At 40.9% G+C, this 17,553-nt stretch overlaps 3 protein-coding genes across 5 annotated transcripts; 1 reads left to right on the top strand and 2 right to left on the bottom strand.

Annotated features, from left to right (window-relative positions):
- Nucleotides 1-621: 621 nt before the first annotated feature.
- Nucleotides 622-4,575, top strand: LOC147160782 (TLC domain-containing protein 5-like). The gene is made up of 3 exons (XM_086098991.1): nucleotides 622-735; nucleotides 1,562-1,770; nucleotides 2,302-4,575. Exons 2-3 carry the CDS (start codon nucleotides 1,569-1,571, stop codon nucleotides 2,835-2,837), a joined length of 738 nt encoding a protein of 245 aa, XP_085955117.1. The 5' UTR covers nucleotides 622-735; nucleotides 1,562-1,568; the 3' UTR covers nucleotides 2,838-4,575.
- pigs (phosphatidylinositol glycan anchor biosynthesis, class S) lies at nucleotides 1,776-9,644 on the bottom strand. 3 transcript variants are annotated; one of them, XM_086098989.1, is made up of 13 exons: nucleotides 9,552-9,644; nucleotides 8,570-8,709; nucleotides 8,373-8,484; nucleotides 8,046-8,135; nucleotides 7,861-7,952; nucleotides 6,775-7,015; nucleotides 6,336-6,478; nucleotides 5,610-5,724; nucleotides 5,368-5,513; nucleotides 5,008-5,105; nucleotides 4,720-4,930; nucleotides 3,492-3,774; nucleotides 1,776-3,410 (listed from the first exon to the last, which is right to left on the bottom strand). In XM_086098989.1, the coding sequence occupies exons 1-12, from the start codon at nucleotides 9,568-9,570 to the stop codon at nucleotides 3,496-3,498; spliced, it is 1,686 nt and encodes a 561-aa protein (XP_085955115.1). In that variant the 5' UTR covers nucleotides 9,571-9,644; the 3' UTR covers nucleotides 1,776-3,410; nucleotides 3,492-3,495. The 3 variants fall into 3 exon arrangements, with proteins under 3 accessions (XP_085955115.1, XP_085955116.1, XP_085955114.1); XM_086098990.1 differs by having other exon boundaries at nucleotides 1,776-2,878; XM_086098988.1 differs by having other exon boundaries at nucleotides 1,776-3,774.
- A 658-nt stretch (nucleotides 9,645-10,302) lies between these two features.
- aldocb (aldolase C, fructose-bisphosphate, b) lies at nucleotides 10,303-17,141 on the bottom strand. The gene is made up of 9 exons (XM_086098301.1): nucleotides 16,998-17,141; nucleotides 13,948-14,064; nucleotides 13,491-13,702; nucleotides 12,651-12,705; nucleotides 12,409-12,569; nucleotides 11,979-12,062; nucleotides 11,574-11,748; nucleotides 11,302-11,501; nucleotides 10,303-11,023 (listed from the first exon to the last, which is right to left on the bottom strand). Exons 2-9 carry the CDS (start codon nucleotides 14,057-14,059, stop codon nucleotides 10,931-10,933), a joined length of 1,092 nt encoding a protein of 363 aa, XP_085954427.1. The 5' UTR covers nucleotides 14,060-14,064; nucleotides 16,998-17,141; the 3' UTR covers nucleotides 10,303-10,930.
- Nucleotides 17,142-17,553: the final 412 nt, after the last annotated feature.

Here is a 17,553-nt window from a genome sequence, read left to right as displayed (position 1 = left end):
AGGATGAAGATAGATCACCGAGCTTCACATATGGTTGTCTCTTATGTAAATAGCTCTTAATCTAGTCTGACACAATACCTCTAATGCCATATTGTTCCGGTTTTTTTCAATTAATATATCATGGTTAATTGTGTCAAAAGCTTTCTTGATATCAATAAATATTCCAAGAGCATACTTTCGCTGATCAATAGCACTTGTTATTTCTTCAATCGCTTCTGTTATTGCTAGTGATGTTGATCTGAAATATTAATTTATCATAATATTTTTACATAAATCAACCATCTCGTCTTACATATATATTTTTTCAAATAAGGTACAGTACCAATTCTATTTTAACACTTTATTTTTTTCAATTTAATTTAATAAAAATGAACAAGAAGAAAAAAAACCCACTGCTATATACAATTAAGATTACAAACTAAACTAAACTAAAAAAAACAACAACATCTTAATTGTTGACATAAAGGATTACATAATTATTTCACACAAAATTCGAGTCAGGGACACAGGAGGAAGGGGTGGGTGGTGGGCTGAAAGCTATCAGGTGAGCTGGGCTCCACGCAGCGTGTGTGTCTTCAAGCAGACAAGCAGAGACAGTAATCCTTTAAGAGGATCACATTTAGAAGAAGGCGAACAAGGAGACGCGTGGAGCACAAGGTCCTTCTTGTCACAAACATGATCATCTTCAAGCGTTCTGATGCAACTTTATGATGGAACGTAAGAGTCGGCGTTATGGTAGGAGTCTGTTAACTTACCTTCAATTATTATTATCATTAACTCATTCACTGCCGTTGACGTCAAAAATTCATTTGAACTATTTGTATTAGTTTAACATTTTTTTCCACTTTTGTTAACAAGAGTACGAAAACCTAGAATATTTTTATTGTACATTTAGAACAGATATAAAATTTATGATTAATCGTGAGTTAACTATTGAAGTCATGCGATTAATTACAATTAAACATTGTAATCGCCTGACGTGATTAAAGAAAATAAAAGATTAAAAAATTAGGAGCGTCAGGCGAATATTTTTTTTTATTATAATTGCATGACTTCACGAGTTAACTCACGATTAATCACACATTTTACATCTGTTCTAAATGTACAATAAAAATTATAGGTTTTCATACTCTTGTTAAAAAAAATGGAGGGGGGGATGTTAAACTAATAGAAATAGTTCAAATGAATATTTGACATCTATAACAGTCAATGGCAGTGAATGAGTTAAGTTTCTCAAAGTTAGGGAAATTGGGTGAAATTTCAGGATGAAACTAAAACGCACTATTAGCTCGACAGGTGAACTCCATTTGGCCTGTCAACTTTTGAATGCACACGACCAACTGCAGTGTTTAGTTTGAACATCAGCACAGCACTTACACATACATACAATAATATTGGGAACATTGGGGGGGGTTCAAATTTAATATTAAAAAGCTTAAAATAAACTGTACTAGCAGTGATTATTTGACATACCACTAGAGAGAGCCTGTGTAGCATCCTTTTTGAGATGTACTGTGTGAAACGGTAAAGTTGTCATTAATAAAATCCATTACCATTCCAGTGAGTTTATGATGGCGGTGGCAGCGCTGCTGGAGGTTCTGTGCAGCCTGGCGGGCTGGTCCGGTCTCTACGCGTTGCTGTGCCGTGTCTCGCCTGAGCGCGGGCCCGAGTGGAACTGTAGACTGGTCACGCTGACGCACGGCGTCGCCATCGTCATGCTGACGGCGTACGTGGTCTTCGTGGACGGACCCTGGCCCCTCACACATGCCGGTCAGTCTGGTTTGAGGTTTTTATTCACATTTCCCATGGTGATCAATTTTGACATTTTTGATGGATTAGAAAATTGGTGTAATTGACGAACTGTAAATATGCATATAAGCATTCCCCCCCCCCCCCATTTTCTCAAAAAGTAGCCAGTCAAATATTAACAAAAACATTTGGATTTTTTTTTTTCTGGATTGCTCACTTGATTTTTTGGGGTAGATTTTTCCTCGTGTGGTCCACTTGTTGCCAAGTAAAATGTACTTTACAGCAACCACTTGTTGCTATTGAGAATTAATTTTTCCTCTAACAGTCACTTGTTGCTAGGCAGAAATGTATTTGGAGACACTTGTTGCAAGGCATAACTTTTACTAGGCATAGTTTTTTCTTCCATGGACGCTTGTTGCCGGGTAAATTGACTTTCTCAAGGCAGAAGTAATTTTTCTTCATATGCTCATTTGTTGCCAGGCAGAATTAATTTTTCTTGGAATGGCCACAAGGACCGAGAATTTCGCTGATTCCTACACGTGTCATTCCCAGGTAGCGAGAACACGGCTCTGCAGACGTCCGCGCTGTGCGTCTGCCTGGGCTACTTCCTGTTCGACATGTCCTGGTGCGTACGCTTCGGCAGCGAGGGCGCCGTCATGCTGGGCCACCACGCCGCCAGCGTCATCGGCATCCTGCTGGCGCTGCTGACGGGCGCGTCGGCGTGTGAGACGTGCGCCGTCATCTTCGGCAGCGAGCTCACCAACCCTCTGCTGCAGGCGCGCTGGTTCCTGCGACGGCTGGGCCGCTACGACAGCCTGCTGGGCGACGCCGTCGACCTGCTCTTCATCTTCCTCTTCGCCACCGTGCGGGTGGGCGTGGGCGCCGCCATGTTCTACTATGAGCTTACCTCGCCCAGGACCAGTGTGGCCATGAAGCTGGGCGGCATTGTTATGTACGGGCTGGCGTGGGTGTTCATGGTGGACATCGCCAGGTTCGGATACAAGAAAAGTCGGATGCGCTACAAACAGTGGCGGGAGAAGCGCAAAGATTCCGACGTGGACGGACGGACGTCATTCAGACAACGGTAACAATTCAAAGGAGTTCTGAGGAATTTTGCCTTGAAGGACACCTGGAAATGGACAAAATGACCATGAAATGGCTGCTTTTTAAATTAAGATGGAAGACGTCATGTTTCTTTTATGGCAGTGTGCATCTCCATGCATCTATAGGAAGTGTGTTTTGCTAGATAGCTTAATTGTGATGGACTAGAATTGCAAATCACGCAGTTAGGATTCAACTCAACTATTTATAGAGCACTTTAAAACAACCACCAGTTCTATTTTGTCCCTCCCGACCGCCAGATGGCGGAGCTTCAAGCACTGCCATCAGCAGATACTATGAAAACAGCAGAGGCCCCAAAATTGAACCCTGCGGAACACCATTAATTAAAATAAGGACGTTAAAGTATACATTTTTATTTTTCAATAACTTAGAAGACAAATTAAAATGTAAAAAAAATGTTTGTTCGTTTTAAACAATAAGTCCAGTAGTAGTGTCAAATAATCACAGTAGGCTCCCTTTAAAATCATTTAAAATCTCTGACACACTAAATAACACAATGCTTTGCTGTCCAATAAAAAACATCCTCCAGTTTTTTTCTCCTAAAGAACAAAGAAAACCATAAAAAAAAAAAATTATTGAAGGGGGTGAAAGGTAAAATAAAACAAGGTACTAATCCTCACCGCTCTAGTCCTTCTTGGTCTGCTTGTCCTTGCGCTTCTGGCGTACCTCCGCCAGAATATTTAGCAGCGAAAGCAGGATGGGCACGCACATGGGCAGGAAGAGTGGGATGTAGATGGCGAACTTCTGGTCGTTGGGAAAGTAGAGCATGTGTAGCAGTGACGGGTCGAAGAAGGCCCGCTCCGACGCCAGGATGGCCTCCTTACTGTACTGCAGGGCGAAGGCCAGGTTGCCTGACTCCAGCTCAGCCGCCGCCAGCTGCAAAGAAGTCAAGGCGTTCGACACCTGCAGGAAACACCGTTGAATTAAGGTGTAGAAGTTGCTCAGTTTCCAGAAGAAAAAATTAACGGAATGCAATCACATTCACAAGTATAGAGCAACCATATTCACTTAACAGTTACAACATGCCCTGCAGACAAATAACCAGCAGAGGGAGCCAGAACTGTAAAACTTGACAGGTCACTAGACCATCCCAATTTGTTAAATGAAAAAACTAAAGAAAGTGAGAGGGAGGGGAAAAAACACGCCAAAGCATGCTCCTATAAGTGTGGGGCACAGAATTGATTGATTGATACAGAGTGACAGATCAAGAAAACCAAAATGTTTTGGGGAAAACATTCTAATCGTATGAGAATAAAGTCCGTTTTTTGGAGGGAAAAAAAACCCTTTCTTTTATTTTAGATTTTCAATAAAAAAGTAACTTTTTTTCCTCGAAAAAAAAAGTATCCTACACATACCCATAAAAATATATACAACTTTCTCCTTTTTTCTTGAACTTTCCTCTGAAATATACAACTTTTTCCAAAATATTAAAAAATATTTTATTTTGCGCATTTTATTTATTTTTTCCTCAGACACCCTAGATCCGATTTTTTTTCGCAGCAATATCTGCCTTTAAAAAAAAAGTATATATATATGCCATTCTAAAATAATCAGATTTCCCCCCCAATTTCTTTGACATTTTCCTTCCAATATATACAACTTTTTAAAAGAAAAAAATCTTATTTCTACACCCCTCTTTGAAAATATTGGACTTTTTTCCCCCAATAACACACCAAAAAAAGAAAAAGAAAAAAAAAGCTTATTCCCCCTACAACACAATAAAAGAAAAAAAATTACAACTCATGCGAATAATAAGGATGTAAATAATAAGGTTGGCTTCGAGAGGCAGACTTTTTGTCAAAATATTTTTTTCACGCAAACATAGAAGTCAATGCACTATGGTCTGACCTGCTGTGCAACGTTGTCGTTGATGACAATGTTCTCGATCTGGTCCAGCAGCTGCGTGAGCGACGTGATGGTGGTGGTCGCCGTGGCGATGTTCTCCACGGTGCGACTCCACATGAGGCGGTCCAGCTCCCAGTCCGACAGGCCCGTGCTGCCCGGCGGCGAAACCAGGAATCTGGCGGGAGGCGTCAAGGGATGCACGCCCAGCAATAGACTGTAGGGGGCGGAGTTTATTTGATGACACACAAATACACATGCACTCAAAGCCCTTTTTAAGACACGAGATGTTACCGTAGCTGAGAGAGGAAGACGCCCATCACTTTGACCATGTTGATGTTGATGTCAAAAGCCATTTCATCCGGTCCATAGGAGCCATACACGTTATACACCTAGGAAAACATAGTCCTATTAATCAATGCATACAACATTGCATGTCTTTTACAGGATTTTTTTTTTTTTATATTTATAAAAAAATAGAAATTTATACATTAAAAAAAGTATCTTTCTACGGAGCCCCTCTGTTGCCAGGGTAAGATTTTTTTTTAGCTAATCCGTACCCACAGTTTACTAATATGCACCCACAGTTTAGCAATCTGCCAAAGTCCCCCATGTTGTTTTGTATAAACGCTGACATTCCAGATCATCTCTCACCATGATTCCGCCCCATCGCGGCGAGTGAAAGGCGTTGGAGGTGACCTTTTGCTTCTGGTGATCGAGGATGTGGAGCGGCGAGTGTTGTGCGTCGGGCACGTACAGCAGGAAGTTGAGCACCGGGTTGGACGAGGCAGCGTTGGAACCTGAGTGCCAAAACAACCAACAACAAAACGGTCTTTTCGACACACTCCGAAGTAAAGATTATTGGAAGCGAAGGAAGTGACCAATGGTTGAGTTACCCAGTCGAGCCTCCACGGGGTTGATGACGTGCGCTAGGCTGTCGGCGCTCAGCGTGTAGGCGCTGTGGTTGGCGTCGAAGCGGGAGTTGACGCCCAGCATGGTGTAGTGCAGTGTCTGCCAACACAACAAGCGTTTTAGAAATGTATACAACTAACAATTTTTTAAGCTTTATATTTTTTTAATGTAATGCAACATTTTTAAATGTTACATTAATAAAATTCAATTCATAATATAATTTATTAATACATAAATTATAATAAACGAAATAACTAACTAATTAAAACACAACTAAACTGAAATGAAATCAATCAAACATTGAAAGAACACCCTGATTGGAATAATATATCAATCAAAATAAAATTAGTTTCAATTGTACTTAATTATAAATTAAGGCCCAATTGATTAATCTGCTGATATTAGCTCTTCTAAAATTGGCCAAACTTTTTTTTAACACAATGGCACATCACTAAAGACAAAGATGACATTCAAACATTTACACCAAAAAAAGGCCTTTTTTTATCAGTTTTTTTCCTCTGCATAGTAAAACTCTCAAATGTTCTGCCAGAAATTCACATCTTGTTTATTAACCATAAAATAAGTTATTTTATTAATTACATAATTTCTAATATAATGAGTCAATTAATCGGTTATCAGAATTTCATTTTATTCTGCCAACTATGAGAATTGGCCTCAAATTTCCTTTGGGCCCTATAGAAAAATGGTACCTGAGAGTCAACGCTAAAGTTGGCCACGGGGTTTAGTTTGGAGAGCAAAGGTTGGACGTAGGTACGCACGGCGCCCTCCATGTCCCAATACACGTTGTGCCACTTGGGGTCGGGATTCAGCAGGCTGAAGGTGATCTCGTAACCTAAGACAGTAGACAAACAGTAATTGTTGTTTGTGAATTTTACAACCAGTGACCAGAGAATTGTGTTGACATTTTACATTTAATAGAGAATTCTGCCTGTCAACAAGTGACAGGCAACATGGCATGACGGAAAATTATTTTTATTTAAATACGTGGAATGATTTAGCAGGGAAATAAAAGTGTGTGGCGAAGGCTTGCAGGGCCTGTCAACAAGTGACAAAGGAATTCTACTGGTATTTTTATTACATTTTTTGAATGATGCTGGCCGTGTGTACAAAGTGAGCAGCGCTACTAACCCGGACTAGACTTGAATGTTCTCATGCTGTCAGCTTTGCTTTGTGGGCTTCCCGGGCTGAGTCGCACTCTGTCGCTGAGTGCGGCCGTGATGTCGTCGTGGCTGAACGACATCACCTCCAGCACCTCTTTCACCTGTGGCTCCAACGCCACCAGCACTTGATGCAACGACTTGCCCGCCTTCATATTTGCGTCCACGCGCAGCAAGGCCATCCGCCGCTGGCCCACGTACACGTCCACATCCTGTGAGCGGCAGGGGAAAGCGTCATTTCTTGAAAAAAATTCCAGCGTACTTTCTTAAAAATATGACTTTTCTACAAAGTACACACACTCAAGAATATGCAATTTTTTTTTCAACATTGTATAACTTTTCTGAAAATGTTTTTTTTTTACCAAAAGTTTTTTTCTATTAAACTTCTCCCCCTCCCAAATGACTTAAAGTATTCTAATTTTTTTGTTAAACATACACGAGAGTTTTCTCTGAACTAAATGACTAAAATAGATGACTATCAAAAATACTCATTTTTGTTGGAAATATGTTCTACAAGATATAATACTTTAGAAAATATAATAATAATATAATAATTTGTGCAGTGTGACTTTTTTGTCAATAACGTATTTGTTTTTCCAATATATGACTTTGTCTCCAAAAACTTTTTTCACAAAATATGAAACTTTTGAATTGTATGACTTTTGTCTAAATTATGACTTTTTCCAAAAATGTTGCATCTTCTTAGCTGAAAATATACAACTCCTTTTTCAAAAAGTGGCTTTCTTCTTAAAAAAAATATGACTCTTTTTCAAAAACATGATTTTAATATATAGAACTTTCTTTTTCAAACAATTTTTTTCTTGAAAATATACATCTTGTTTTCCTAAAAAAAGAAACAACTTTTCCTTTTTGCAGATTGTAAAAAAACAACAACTAAATGCTAAAAATATGAAGACAGACTGTGGACTACTCTAACGCTAAAAACAAACAACAAAGCAAACGGAATGAAAATTTGAATTTTTAAAACATTTATTGTCTGGACTTAAAGCGTTAAACATGAACACTGCATATAGTGGTACATAAGTACAGTTCTAACCTGAGGCAGCAGCGGAGAAGATTCTGGTATTACGTAGACCACCAAAGAGCCACATGGACTCTCGCTGAGTGTGTGCATGGAAAGATCGGTCTCTGCGAGACGAGACAAAAAAGAAAACGCAGCATTAGTATCAACAAAAGACAAACCGATGCGAGCGAGTGAGGCAACAAAAGTGTGACACTGACCAGCAGCAGAGGGCTTGTTCAGGGCGTCCTCCTCCATAACGGTCGCTGTGCGATATCGTGTCTCATATCTGTAAATCAAAGATGTCTCTCCTGGAAAATAATTGTTCAAAAATAAAATGCTAAATTAAACACTTGTAAGTACAGTGAGTAAAGGTTTTGTAATTAATTAATTACATCCAAATGAAATAACTGACAACTACATTAACACCTAAATAAATGTACTAGCTGTGGGACTTCATTACATTATGATAGATTGTAAAATCATCTGTCATTATTGGATCAAAGGTATCAAAGGATAAGTGGTGAAAATGCACATTATTAACACACCGTCAATGGTGTGCGCCTCATCCCGCGAGTGCATCACGGGGATCTTCTTCTGCTGTTCCGGCGTCAGCGTCCCGCGTGCAAACACCACCTCCACGTCGGTGCTCAGAAGGAGCTGCGAGCGTGTCCATAGAGAAGTAGATTGTTTTGAGAGACGGAAATTAAGTAGAGGAAAAGAAAGGAGAGCCACAGAGACCGACCTGCAGCTCGGCCAACTCTTGAATCTGAGCCACGGGCAGCCAAGCGCGATATGTGGTGGTGGTCCGCAACCACATGGGGATTCCCAAGACGACGACCACCGCCGCGAAGGACAGGGCGGCGAGATGGTTGCGCCTTTTCTCTGAAAAACAAACAAAAATATCATTATTTACTTTTATGACTACATTTTGAGGACTAACTTAAAAAGAAAGAAAGCTAACTTGATATAATAAGGCTGCTTAATTGTGCATATAGGTCACAAGATGGCAGCAAAGCAGATTAAATGGAGAGGATCATACAAGCACCAATGTACAAAACATGAACCCATGTTACATAAACGATTGATTCAACACAAACAAATCACCTTCACATGAGGCTCATCAATAGTATTAAATATATTACTTTACACAAAATGGGTTAAATCATTAAAAACGTACATTTTGCCATTCATACGCAATAATAAATGTTAGGTAATAGGGGCAAATTGTAACAGCAAGGTATGAAAATAAACCCAGAAAAAAGAAATTGCCGGTATGCACTGTAATTTATTTTACTCGTCAGGCTATTTTTTGTATTATTATTATTATTTTTAGTGGCTAGTTCAAGCGTTAGTGGAGCCAAATTAGTGACTTCGTTTCTATATTTCTTTAGATGATTTTCTGTTGAGATTGATGCAAGTTAATAAAGTAAACGGCGTAAAGCCTTTATGCTAAAGCAGGGACAAGAAACAGTGTTTTGTAAAATGTCATTGTCAGTTGCTTTGTTGTGACATACTAGGCAGTTGTTGTGTTAATTTGTTTCCCTCAGTGATAGCTAACAGCAGCCAAGGCGAGTTTTCTCCAAAACGCGATCGCCACAGAAAGTGCGCGACTGAATGTAATATTAAATATGATAGAAATTATTAAATTCCAACGAAATGGCATTGTTGAATGAACATGGAAGAGTAATATTGGCAAGAAAAAGCACTGCTCTCCAAGTACTCACCTACTTCCGCGGTAGCCATCTTTGCTATTGAATGGGATTGGGAGCAGATACGTCACGTGCTCAAATACGTGACGTCGCTTTGCGGAATGTACGACACCACACGACACTTTACGGCCGAAGGCTGCCCATTTTATATGCTGTACTTTATTTAAAATAAAGAAATACATATACAGTATACATTTTTTTTAAATCAACATATGTATATTTAACAATTAAATATGTTTTACTGTGATTAGTAGGCTATACAGTATAATACTGTACTACTTAAAGACTTTTTCATTACGTACGTAAGACGGTTTAATCATTTAAATTACTAATACGTATAATTTCACAACGTAAAAACAAAACATGCTCTGCATTTTAAAAAAAAAACATGTAAAACGGGTTTAATATACTATTATGCTTTTTACTATTTCGGGCACTTTTCATTGTTATTTTGAAATGTTAATTTCACAGATCCTACAAAAAAAATCAGGTATTTTAAACTAATGATTGGATTGATTTTTTTTTTAGCTTTTTCAGCTATTATACTTTTTTTTTTTAATTGCACTGACATAATTTGTATGACAATATCTACAATTTACGTAATAATCTACCTACTTATTTACAAAATAGAATGTGCACTATAACATGAAATGATTATACAGCCAAATAAATTGTCTTTTACCGTGTCAAGTTGCAACAATGTGTAAAAAAATATATATAATGAAGACTACATTCGAAACATACAAGCAGGCATATCACTCACTACTATGTTTAATATAGTTTATTTGTTTTCACTATTTGACACAGCGAGTGCTTCAAGAACAATATTAACAACACAAACAGTCACAGTTGATCCAATACAGCAGTGAGTGACTCCCCTCAAACCAAATCATCATCAAAATGAACTTCTTTCTAATTCTGGGGGAAGGGAAATGACACACAATATTGACAACTTCACACAACCGTATACATTAAAACTGTGCAATTGAAAGCTAATGTGGACACACACACACACACAAAGTTGATTGATTAGTGGCGAATTGGAAGTGGAGTCCCTTGCGTCTTTTCAGACAACCATCACTTCCTCGATGTCACCATGTCCACTTGCTTGGTCCCACACACATGCTAAACATGGAGACAAGAAGCCATTTTTTTTTTTTGGTCCTACTTCCAAAATACTTTCAACTGTTTTTGATTTGTTCGATCATAAAAATACAGCAATTCCCTTTCAGTGGTCTCCTTCTCTGCTTTTAAACACCTAATGTTTTAATCACCGTAAAGGTTCAGTAGACAGCGCAGGCCAGTGATGCATGGATGGAGGAAGTGTGTAGGGAAGGGTTTAAGGTTTTAATAGCAGAGCAGATATAAGACTAACTAGGTCACATGGTTGCTTTTTAGTAGGCGTGATTGGCCACGTAGAGGGACTGTCCTGCCGCTGCGCCGCGGCTGGAGGACTCGTACTTGCCCAGGGCAGCCAAGCCGTTTGCCTGGAAAAACAACAAATGAAACATGTTAAAAGTTCAACTTCCTGTCTGGGGCTTTGGCTGCTTCAGAAAGCCTCGTTGTCGGCCGTGAGTGTGCGCATGTCACAGCGTCATTCATTTAATTTACATTACACTACATTAAGTTGCTCTGTTGTCAACAATGAATTAAAAATGTACTTTTTTTATGTCAATGGTATATTGTTGATATATTTAAAAAGCTGAATTACGAAATCAGAAAAGTGCATTCTTTGTTGCTGACTATTTCTGAGAACGTCGTCTACCTCGGCACGCTTGATGAACTCCTCGGTGGCGGCTTTCTCCTTGTTCATTTCTCCTCGCCAGGCCTGCAGGGCCGAGGCCTGCAGGGCGCGGCCGTAGGAGAAGGTAAGCGCCCAAGGCTTGGCCAGAGGGCAGGTATTGATAGCATTGAGGTTGATGCTGGCCTCTTCCTCGGACTGGCCGCCCGACAGGAATGTGACGCCTGAAAAGGACGGCAAATAGTGAGCAGCGAGGCTGAGGCAGTGGGATGTAACTTCGGTAGAGTGTCACTCACCTGTGACAGCAGGAGGCACGGTGCGACGCAGGGCGGTGACGGTTGCCATGGCGATCTCCTCGCCGCTGTACTTGCTGGGGCAGGCGTGTCCAGCGGTGACCATGTTGGGTTTGAGCAGCGTGCCCTCCAAGTAGACGTGGTGGTCTGACAGAGCCTTGTACACGGCGGCGAGGACCTAAAAGGTAGACAGAGCACATCAAAGACTTCGTTACAAATATATTAGGGGATTTCTCCAATACTAGACTGTTCGATATGTATCTTGATACATGGGATGAGATACGCTTCAAGGACAGTACATTTTGAAAGGGAACGATTTGATGCACTCTCATTTTTTAAATGAAAATCGATTAAAAAAAAAATTGTTACACCCGTTATATACACGTATATAATATTTTTGCAGATTACCTTCTCAGAGACGTACTGGCAGCGCTTCAGATCATGGTCTCCATCAGGGAGGATCTCTGGCTCCACAATGGGAACAATGCCGTTCTGTAATAATAATAAAAAAAGAAAAGCACACGTTACTGGAAATTGCAACTATGAATACTCTTCGTTTGGAAAACAATTGTCTCTGCCCAAGACGGCACCACACCGGTATTTGAATGAGAGAAGCCGCAACAACTGCATGAAGCTATCTGTGTTAGCGGCCGCATTCAAAATGGCTGCCCTGGTCATACAGTATCTCTTCTGTGATGAAAGTGATTGTTGCTCAGTGCTACGTATCTAATTGATCTGAATGCGCAAACCCGCAACAGCTATGTGAACACAAGGTATTGTCTTGTCTGAAAGTCAGTCGTAAAAAAGCCGGCCTACAAAGAAAAAAAAACGCACCAACCTGCTGGCAAATGCTAGCATAGCGTGCTAGCACATTGGCGTTCTCAAAGATGGCCAGCTCGGAGGGCGTGGTCTCGCTGATCTTCAGCACGCAGCGCCACTTGGCAAAGTCAGCGCCGTCCTTCTTGTACTGAGCGCAGCGCTCTGACAGACCATCCAGACCTGCGATGCGAGGAAAGTTTCGGAAGTCAAAGACCGGAAGACGGTTGATTAAGGTTTGTCCTTTCTATGCGCCATCCCTACCTTGAGTGGTGGTCTCTCCATTGGTCCCAGCGAGGGGAACAACACCTTTGTCCACCTGCAACAAAAAGTCAGTTTAGAGCAGGGGTGGGGCAAACTTTCACATTTAATTTTTAAAATGGAAAAAGTGGAATAAAAATTAAAAAGCGAAATTGGTGTATTTATGTTTTATTTCAACAATAAAATAATTTTAAAAATATTTAATGTATTTGTAGCATTATATCAAATTATTTAATTAGCCATTTTCTATTTTTAAAAAATCAGTAAATTAAAATGTATTTATTTATTTTTTACTTTTTATATTCATTCATTCCTCATTTAAAAAATCCTTAACTGATTTAGCTTACTTCAATCAAATGTAATAAAAATTTACAATTTTACATAATTAAAGTTTTATTTGCTCAAATGTTTATTCAAATAAAAACTGTTCAATATCCAAGTAAAATTGTCAAATTTAATATTAGAAATTAATATTTTATAATAATATTAATCAATCAAATCAATGTTATTATGTAATCTTTTGTTATATTTAGAATTGATCAATCAATTATTTAAGGAGAGAAATAACAAAAAATGTAAAATTCACAGACTAAATTTGAATTCACCATTTGTAGGGGAATACACTGTTAAATGAATGCAACAAATATTACAGGATGTTTGATGGTGGGCTAGATTAGATCGACGTAATGAACTGACTGCTGAAACCCGACCTTGTGTTGACACAACACTGTGAGTGTGTGTCCCTAAACATGCTGAGCATTTATTTCCCTTTAAAGAGTCGACCTACGGGAAGACAAAAACGGACAAATCTAATGCCAGCCGGCAGCCATTCTGAACGCACACCTTGATGCCGACGACAATGTCGCGGTCCTTGATGATCTTGGAGAAGGGCGTGCCGTCGTCAGTGCTCTGGTAGAGCGTCTCGTGGAAGAAAATGACGCCGCCGATGCAGCTGTCGATGCGCTCGTCAGCCGTGAACAGCAGCTGGCGGTAGCGCCGGCGGTTCTCTTCCGTGTTGTCCACGCCGATGGGGGTGAAGCGCTTCGCCATGCTGCCTGCAAGCGGCAATTGTCAAGCACTTAACTCAAGAAGATCCTTTCACAATTTGAAATTGATCACCTAAACCTTGCTTTCCCCCTTTTAGCCGTTCTTTGATTATATTGCTTTTTACTGTTGCCTGTACTGTACACTAACACCTTTCTCTTTATGCAGGTGTATTCGGTTCAGAAAATGGATGGATGGATGAATGGATAGTATTAAAGTCCAAATTACATGACCACAACTACAACCGAAGCATTACCAGTGGACTCATCGGCAGCGAGGATGCCCTTGCCGGGGGCCACGATCCTCAGGGCGATGTCCTGCAGCTCCTTCTTCTGGGCAGGAGTCAGTGCGGGGAACTGGTGAGTCATGGTGGCTGAAAACATACACACAAAAGGGGAGGTCATATATTTTATCCACAAAAGCCTTTTTCGCACCGATCCAACATGGCAACCCTGGCTGATGCTCTCTTCGGCCGCACTCACACCAGTACATTTACTTACGTATTTACCTGTCAACTGGCACAATAGAAATTGAACGACTCCAAATAACAAGTGCTTGCACAACAGAAATAAACAGAAACAAATGCTTCAAGCAGGGGATTTGCTGCTCCCGAATGCGACTGAATGGAATGTTCTGGCATCCAAATGTAGCCGTTTCACACACATTTGACTTGATGTGGGGCTGACTGTTCCCCAAAAGGCGACTTTGACACACCGTCTGGTTAGAGACCAAAAGGGAACCGGCAAGCAGGCAGGACGTGCTGGCGAGCACGCTTTCCATCCCATCATCTCTCCCTCCCAACTGCTTTTCTCCGCTGTAAATAATTGATTATGTAAGCAGAGTGCTGCACTAGCAGACAGAGGTTGGAGCCATTATGTAACGGGATGCTCGCCGCGCTTTCCAACGGCAACGCTACCAACTGACGGCCTCGTTTTCCCAGCCCATTCATTCAATCTTGATTTGCTCTTTTACGCCGCTTATTCTGTGCCTTTATTTGTGATGCCACCACACAAGGAGGTCATTAATAACAAGGAGGAAATCAATATGAACACTTTGTTGTTCCAGTTTGGGCTATTTTGTAGTCCAGTGAACTTCCACACAGATAGGCGCATTCATGCGAAGACAATGGGCCGAGCCGCACAAAAAGAACCGTATACGCTGACGGGTTGACAAAGTGAGTCGGGCTTGGAGGACGGCCAGCAGGCCGTGCTCGTCCTGCGTGCTAATCCTCGGCTTAGGGAGCGTTGTGAGGTAACAACACATGCAGGTGAATGTGAAGAGGTCGGACCTCGCGTGTTTACACTCGATAAAATGCGAACAAAAAGGTGCCGTTCGCCCGGAAAAAAACGCACGCTCAGCAAATAGCAGCTATCTGTCGTCAAGCACAGAAAAGTGTTGCGAAAATCTTTCGCAATTCCAAACTCAACTTTAGACAAAGTAAAGACTGTGAAAATTTCATACCGTGATTATGACAATGTGTCAGTAATCCACAATTGTTGAAGGGAGGAGACGAGATTTCTTCTTTTTTGTTGAATTTCTTTGGGAATTGTTGACTTCTGCACTTATATTATTATGCCAATCGAATGCTACAAACTCTGTGCCGATATTAAGAGATGGCAAGTGGCAAATATTTGGGTATAAGCAGATTTCATTGACAATGGCAGTTAAAAGATTTCCAATCGCTTTTTTTCTGATCGGGTCTCATTGGACGAATTCCCTTGTTGGAGTTCATCCAAATACAAAATGGCAGCCCCAAAGTAAAGGGTTGACTGCCTGTTCTATATCAAGCATCCTTGAGGCTTTTTCATTTTGTTCTGTTATGTTCTTATGGTTGACATGTACATTGTCCACCCAATTTGGTGTCGATCGGTGTAAATTGTGTTTTTATTGATACGGCTGAGTGAGCTTTGGGGGCATCATCATCACAAAGAAAAATAATGTGGGAAATCCCCCGCCCCCAATGGCTGCTTGAAAACAAAATGGCCTGCATCCTATTCAATTTCTGCAAAAGCTCCTTGGCACTTGTTCACAATTTTTCCAGACAGTGAAACTACTGTCAGGATCCTAAAATAATTCAAATATTTTTCCACCAGTATGCATCTAGTTGAGTTGTCATGCAGAAGACCTTCACTGTCATGCGAAGTCAAGTGCAGGGGGCGTCCGCAGTGTCACGAGAGGAGGAGGGAGGGGGGCCGCCGGTTACAGCCTGTTGCATAGCGCTCAGTCGCCATTTCTGCACTGCGACATCAACAGTGGTCTCCCCCTTCCCCCACTGTGACATAAGCTTAAAAGTCAATGATATTTAAATTCACTAGGAAAACCCTCTGTCAAGGCGCAACAATATAAGATGGATTGTTTGCTTCAAAGTGTTCACAAAATCAATTCTAAGACAACAAAATGGAGTGTTCGCATGTTGCCGATTCACCATTACACTAGTTTATTGTCTGAAGACGTTCAACATGGAAATATATTGCTTAAGTAACCAATGGTGTATGGGCCCTGTTTTTGGAGGCAAAGTCACACTAGCAAAATTATTTATAATTTAATTTATGACTTGCAAGTGGGTGTTTCAAAATGGCCGCCCGTGTCGTCATCTTGTCTTGACAATCATCAGGTTGGGGAGGTGATTAAATGGCCATTTAGTGCAATACAGAGGAAGCTCAGACAACTTTTCAATGATTATTATCCCACAGTATCAAGCAATTACTGAGATAAAATGCAAGGGGAAAAAAACAAAAAACTTCATGAATTCAATAAATGGTAAATATTACTACACAGAACCCATGAAAAAAATTCAAATACTTAATAATTAAATAGTATTTTTATCCATTGTGCAGTATGGGGAAATACAGGATGTAGACTTCGCCCCGCCCCCTCTCCACCAAGGATGTCTACGTGCTCAGCAACAGCAACCCACTCACGCGCACGCGCACAACACCCTTTCGTCCCCCAGTCACGAGCACCACACGTGCACGCGCCCGCGCGCACACACACTAGCGTTCGTAGATCAGGGCCGACGTGAGCGAGCACGCGCCGCTTATTTACGACGACGCAACAGGCTACCTTGTCATCCTTGAAGGTCATCCCATTCCCGCCTCACTTCGGTGGCGTGCGTACCCACGACAAGTGCTTTACAACTATTTAATTGATTGTATTGACACGCATGGAACATTTTTTGTGAGCGCTGTCGGGGGCGAATTCACAGTTAAAACCTAAGCTAGGCAAGATGAAGGCGCAGCATAACAACGGAAGGGGAAAAAAATGGCGCTTGAAAGTTGTAGTCGGATAAATATGTCGTCTCCTTACCTGTCTTGTGGGAGGAAGTGAGAAGAGAAGAAGTGGTTGAAGGAGGAGGATGCCGAGCTTCCGCGGAGAGACCGACTGTGCTGCAGAGCAACGTGACGCTTTACAAAACCTTCGGGGAACCAGGGAGGGGCGGGGCGAGCATTGCGTCATACCGGCGGGAGGCAGGGCGGTCGGTAGTACGCATGCGCAGAAGAGCATCGTCCATCAATGGGTTGGGTAGGGAAGTTGACTTTTTCAGGAAGCTATGGATTACCTTTTAGAAACGTGATTTAAAAAAAAAAATTACGATCAAATTAACACCAGACCAATTTAAAAGGTAAACCTGCACATTAAGTAGTTTTACATATAAAATTTAAACTTACGTTTTTACTGACACTCAACAACTGCATTGCGTCACAAACTGTTCCTAATGTTTTGGCCCAGTCAGAAGTCTAGCTAAATAAGATCGCCATGATACAGTATTAAAAACAGAAATGTTTTTTTTTTTTATATCAGTGGCAGGATGCCTTCTGTGTTTTACATAAGACTAGCCAACAACAGCAACACTTTTGTATTT

Source organism: Leptonotus elevatus, chromosome 16 (assembly GCF_054856555.1).
Source record: "Leptonotus elevatus isolate MCC_2025b chromosome 16, RoL_Lele_1.0, whole genome shotgun sequence".
NCBI lineage: Eukaryota > Metazoa > Chordata > Actinopteri > Syngnathiformes > Syngnathidae > Leptonotus > Leptonotus elevatus.
Note: the sequence above shows the minus strand (reverse complement) of the source record. Positions and strands in the feature narration are given on the sequence as shown.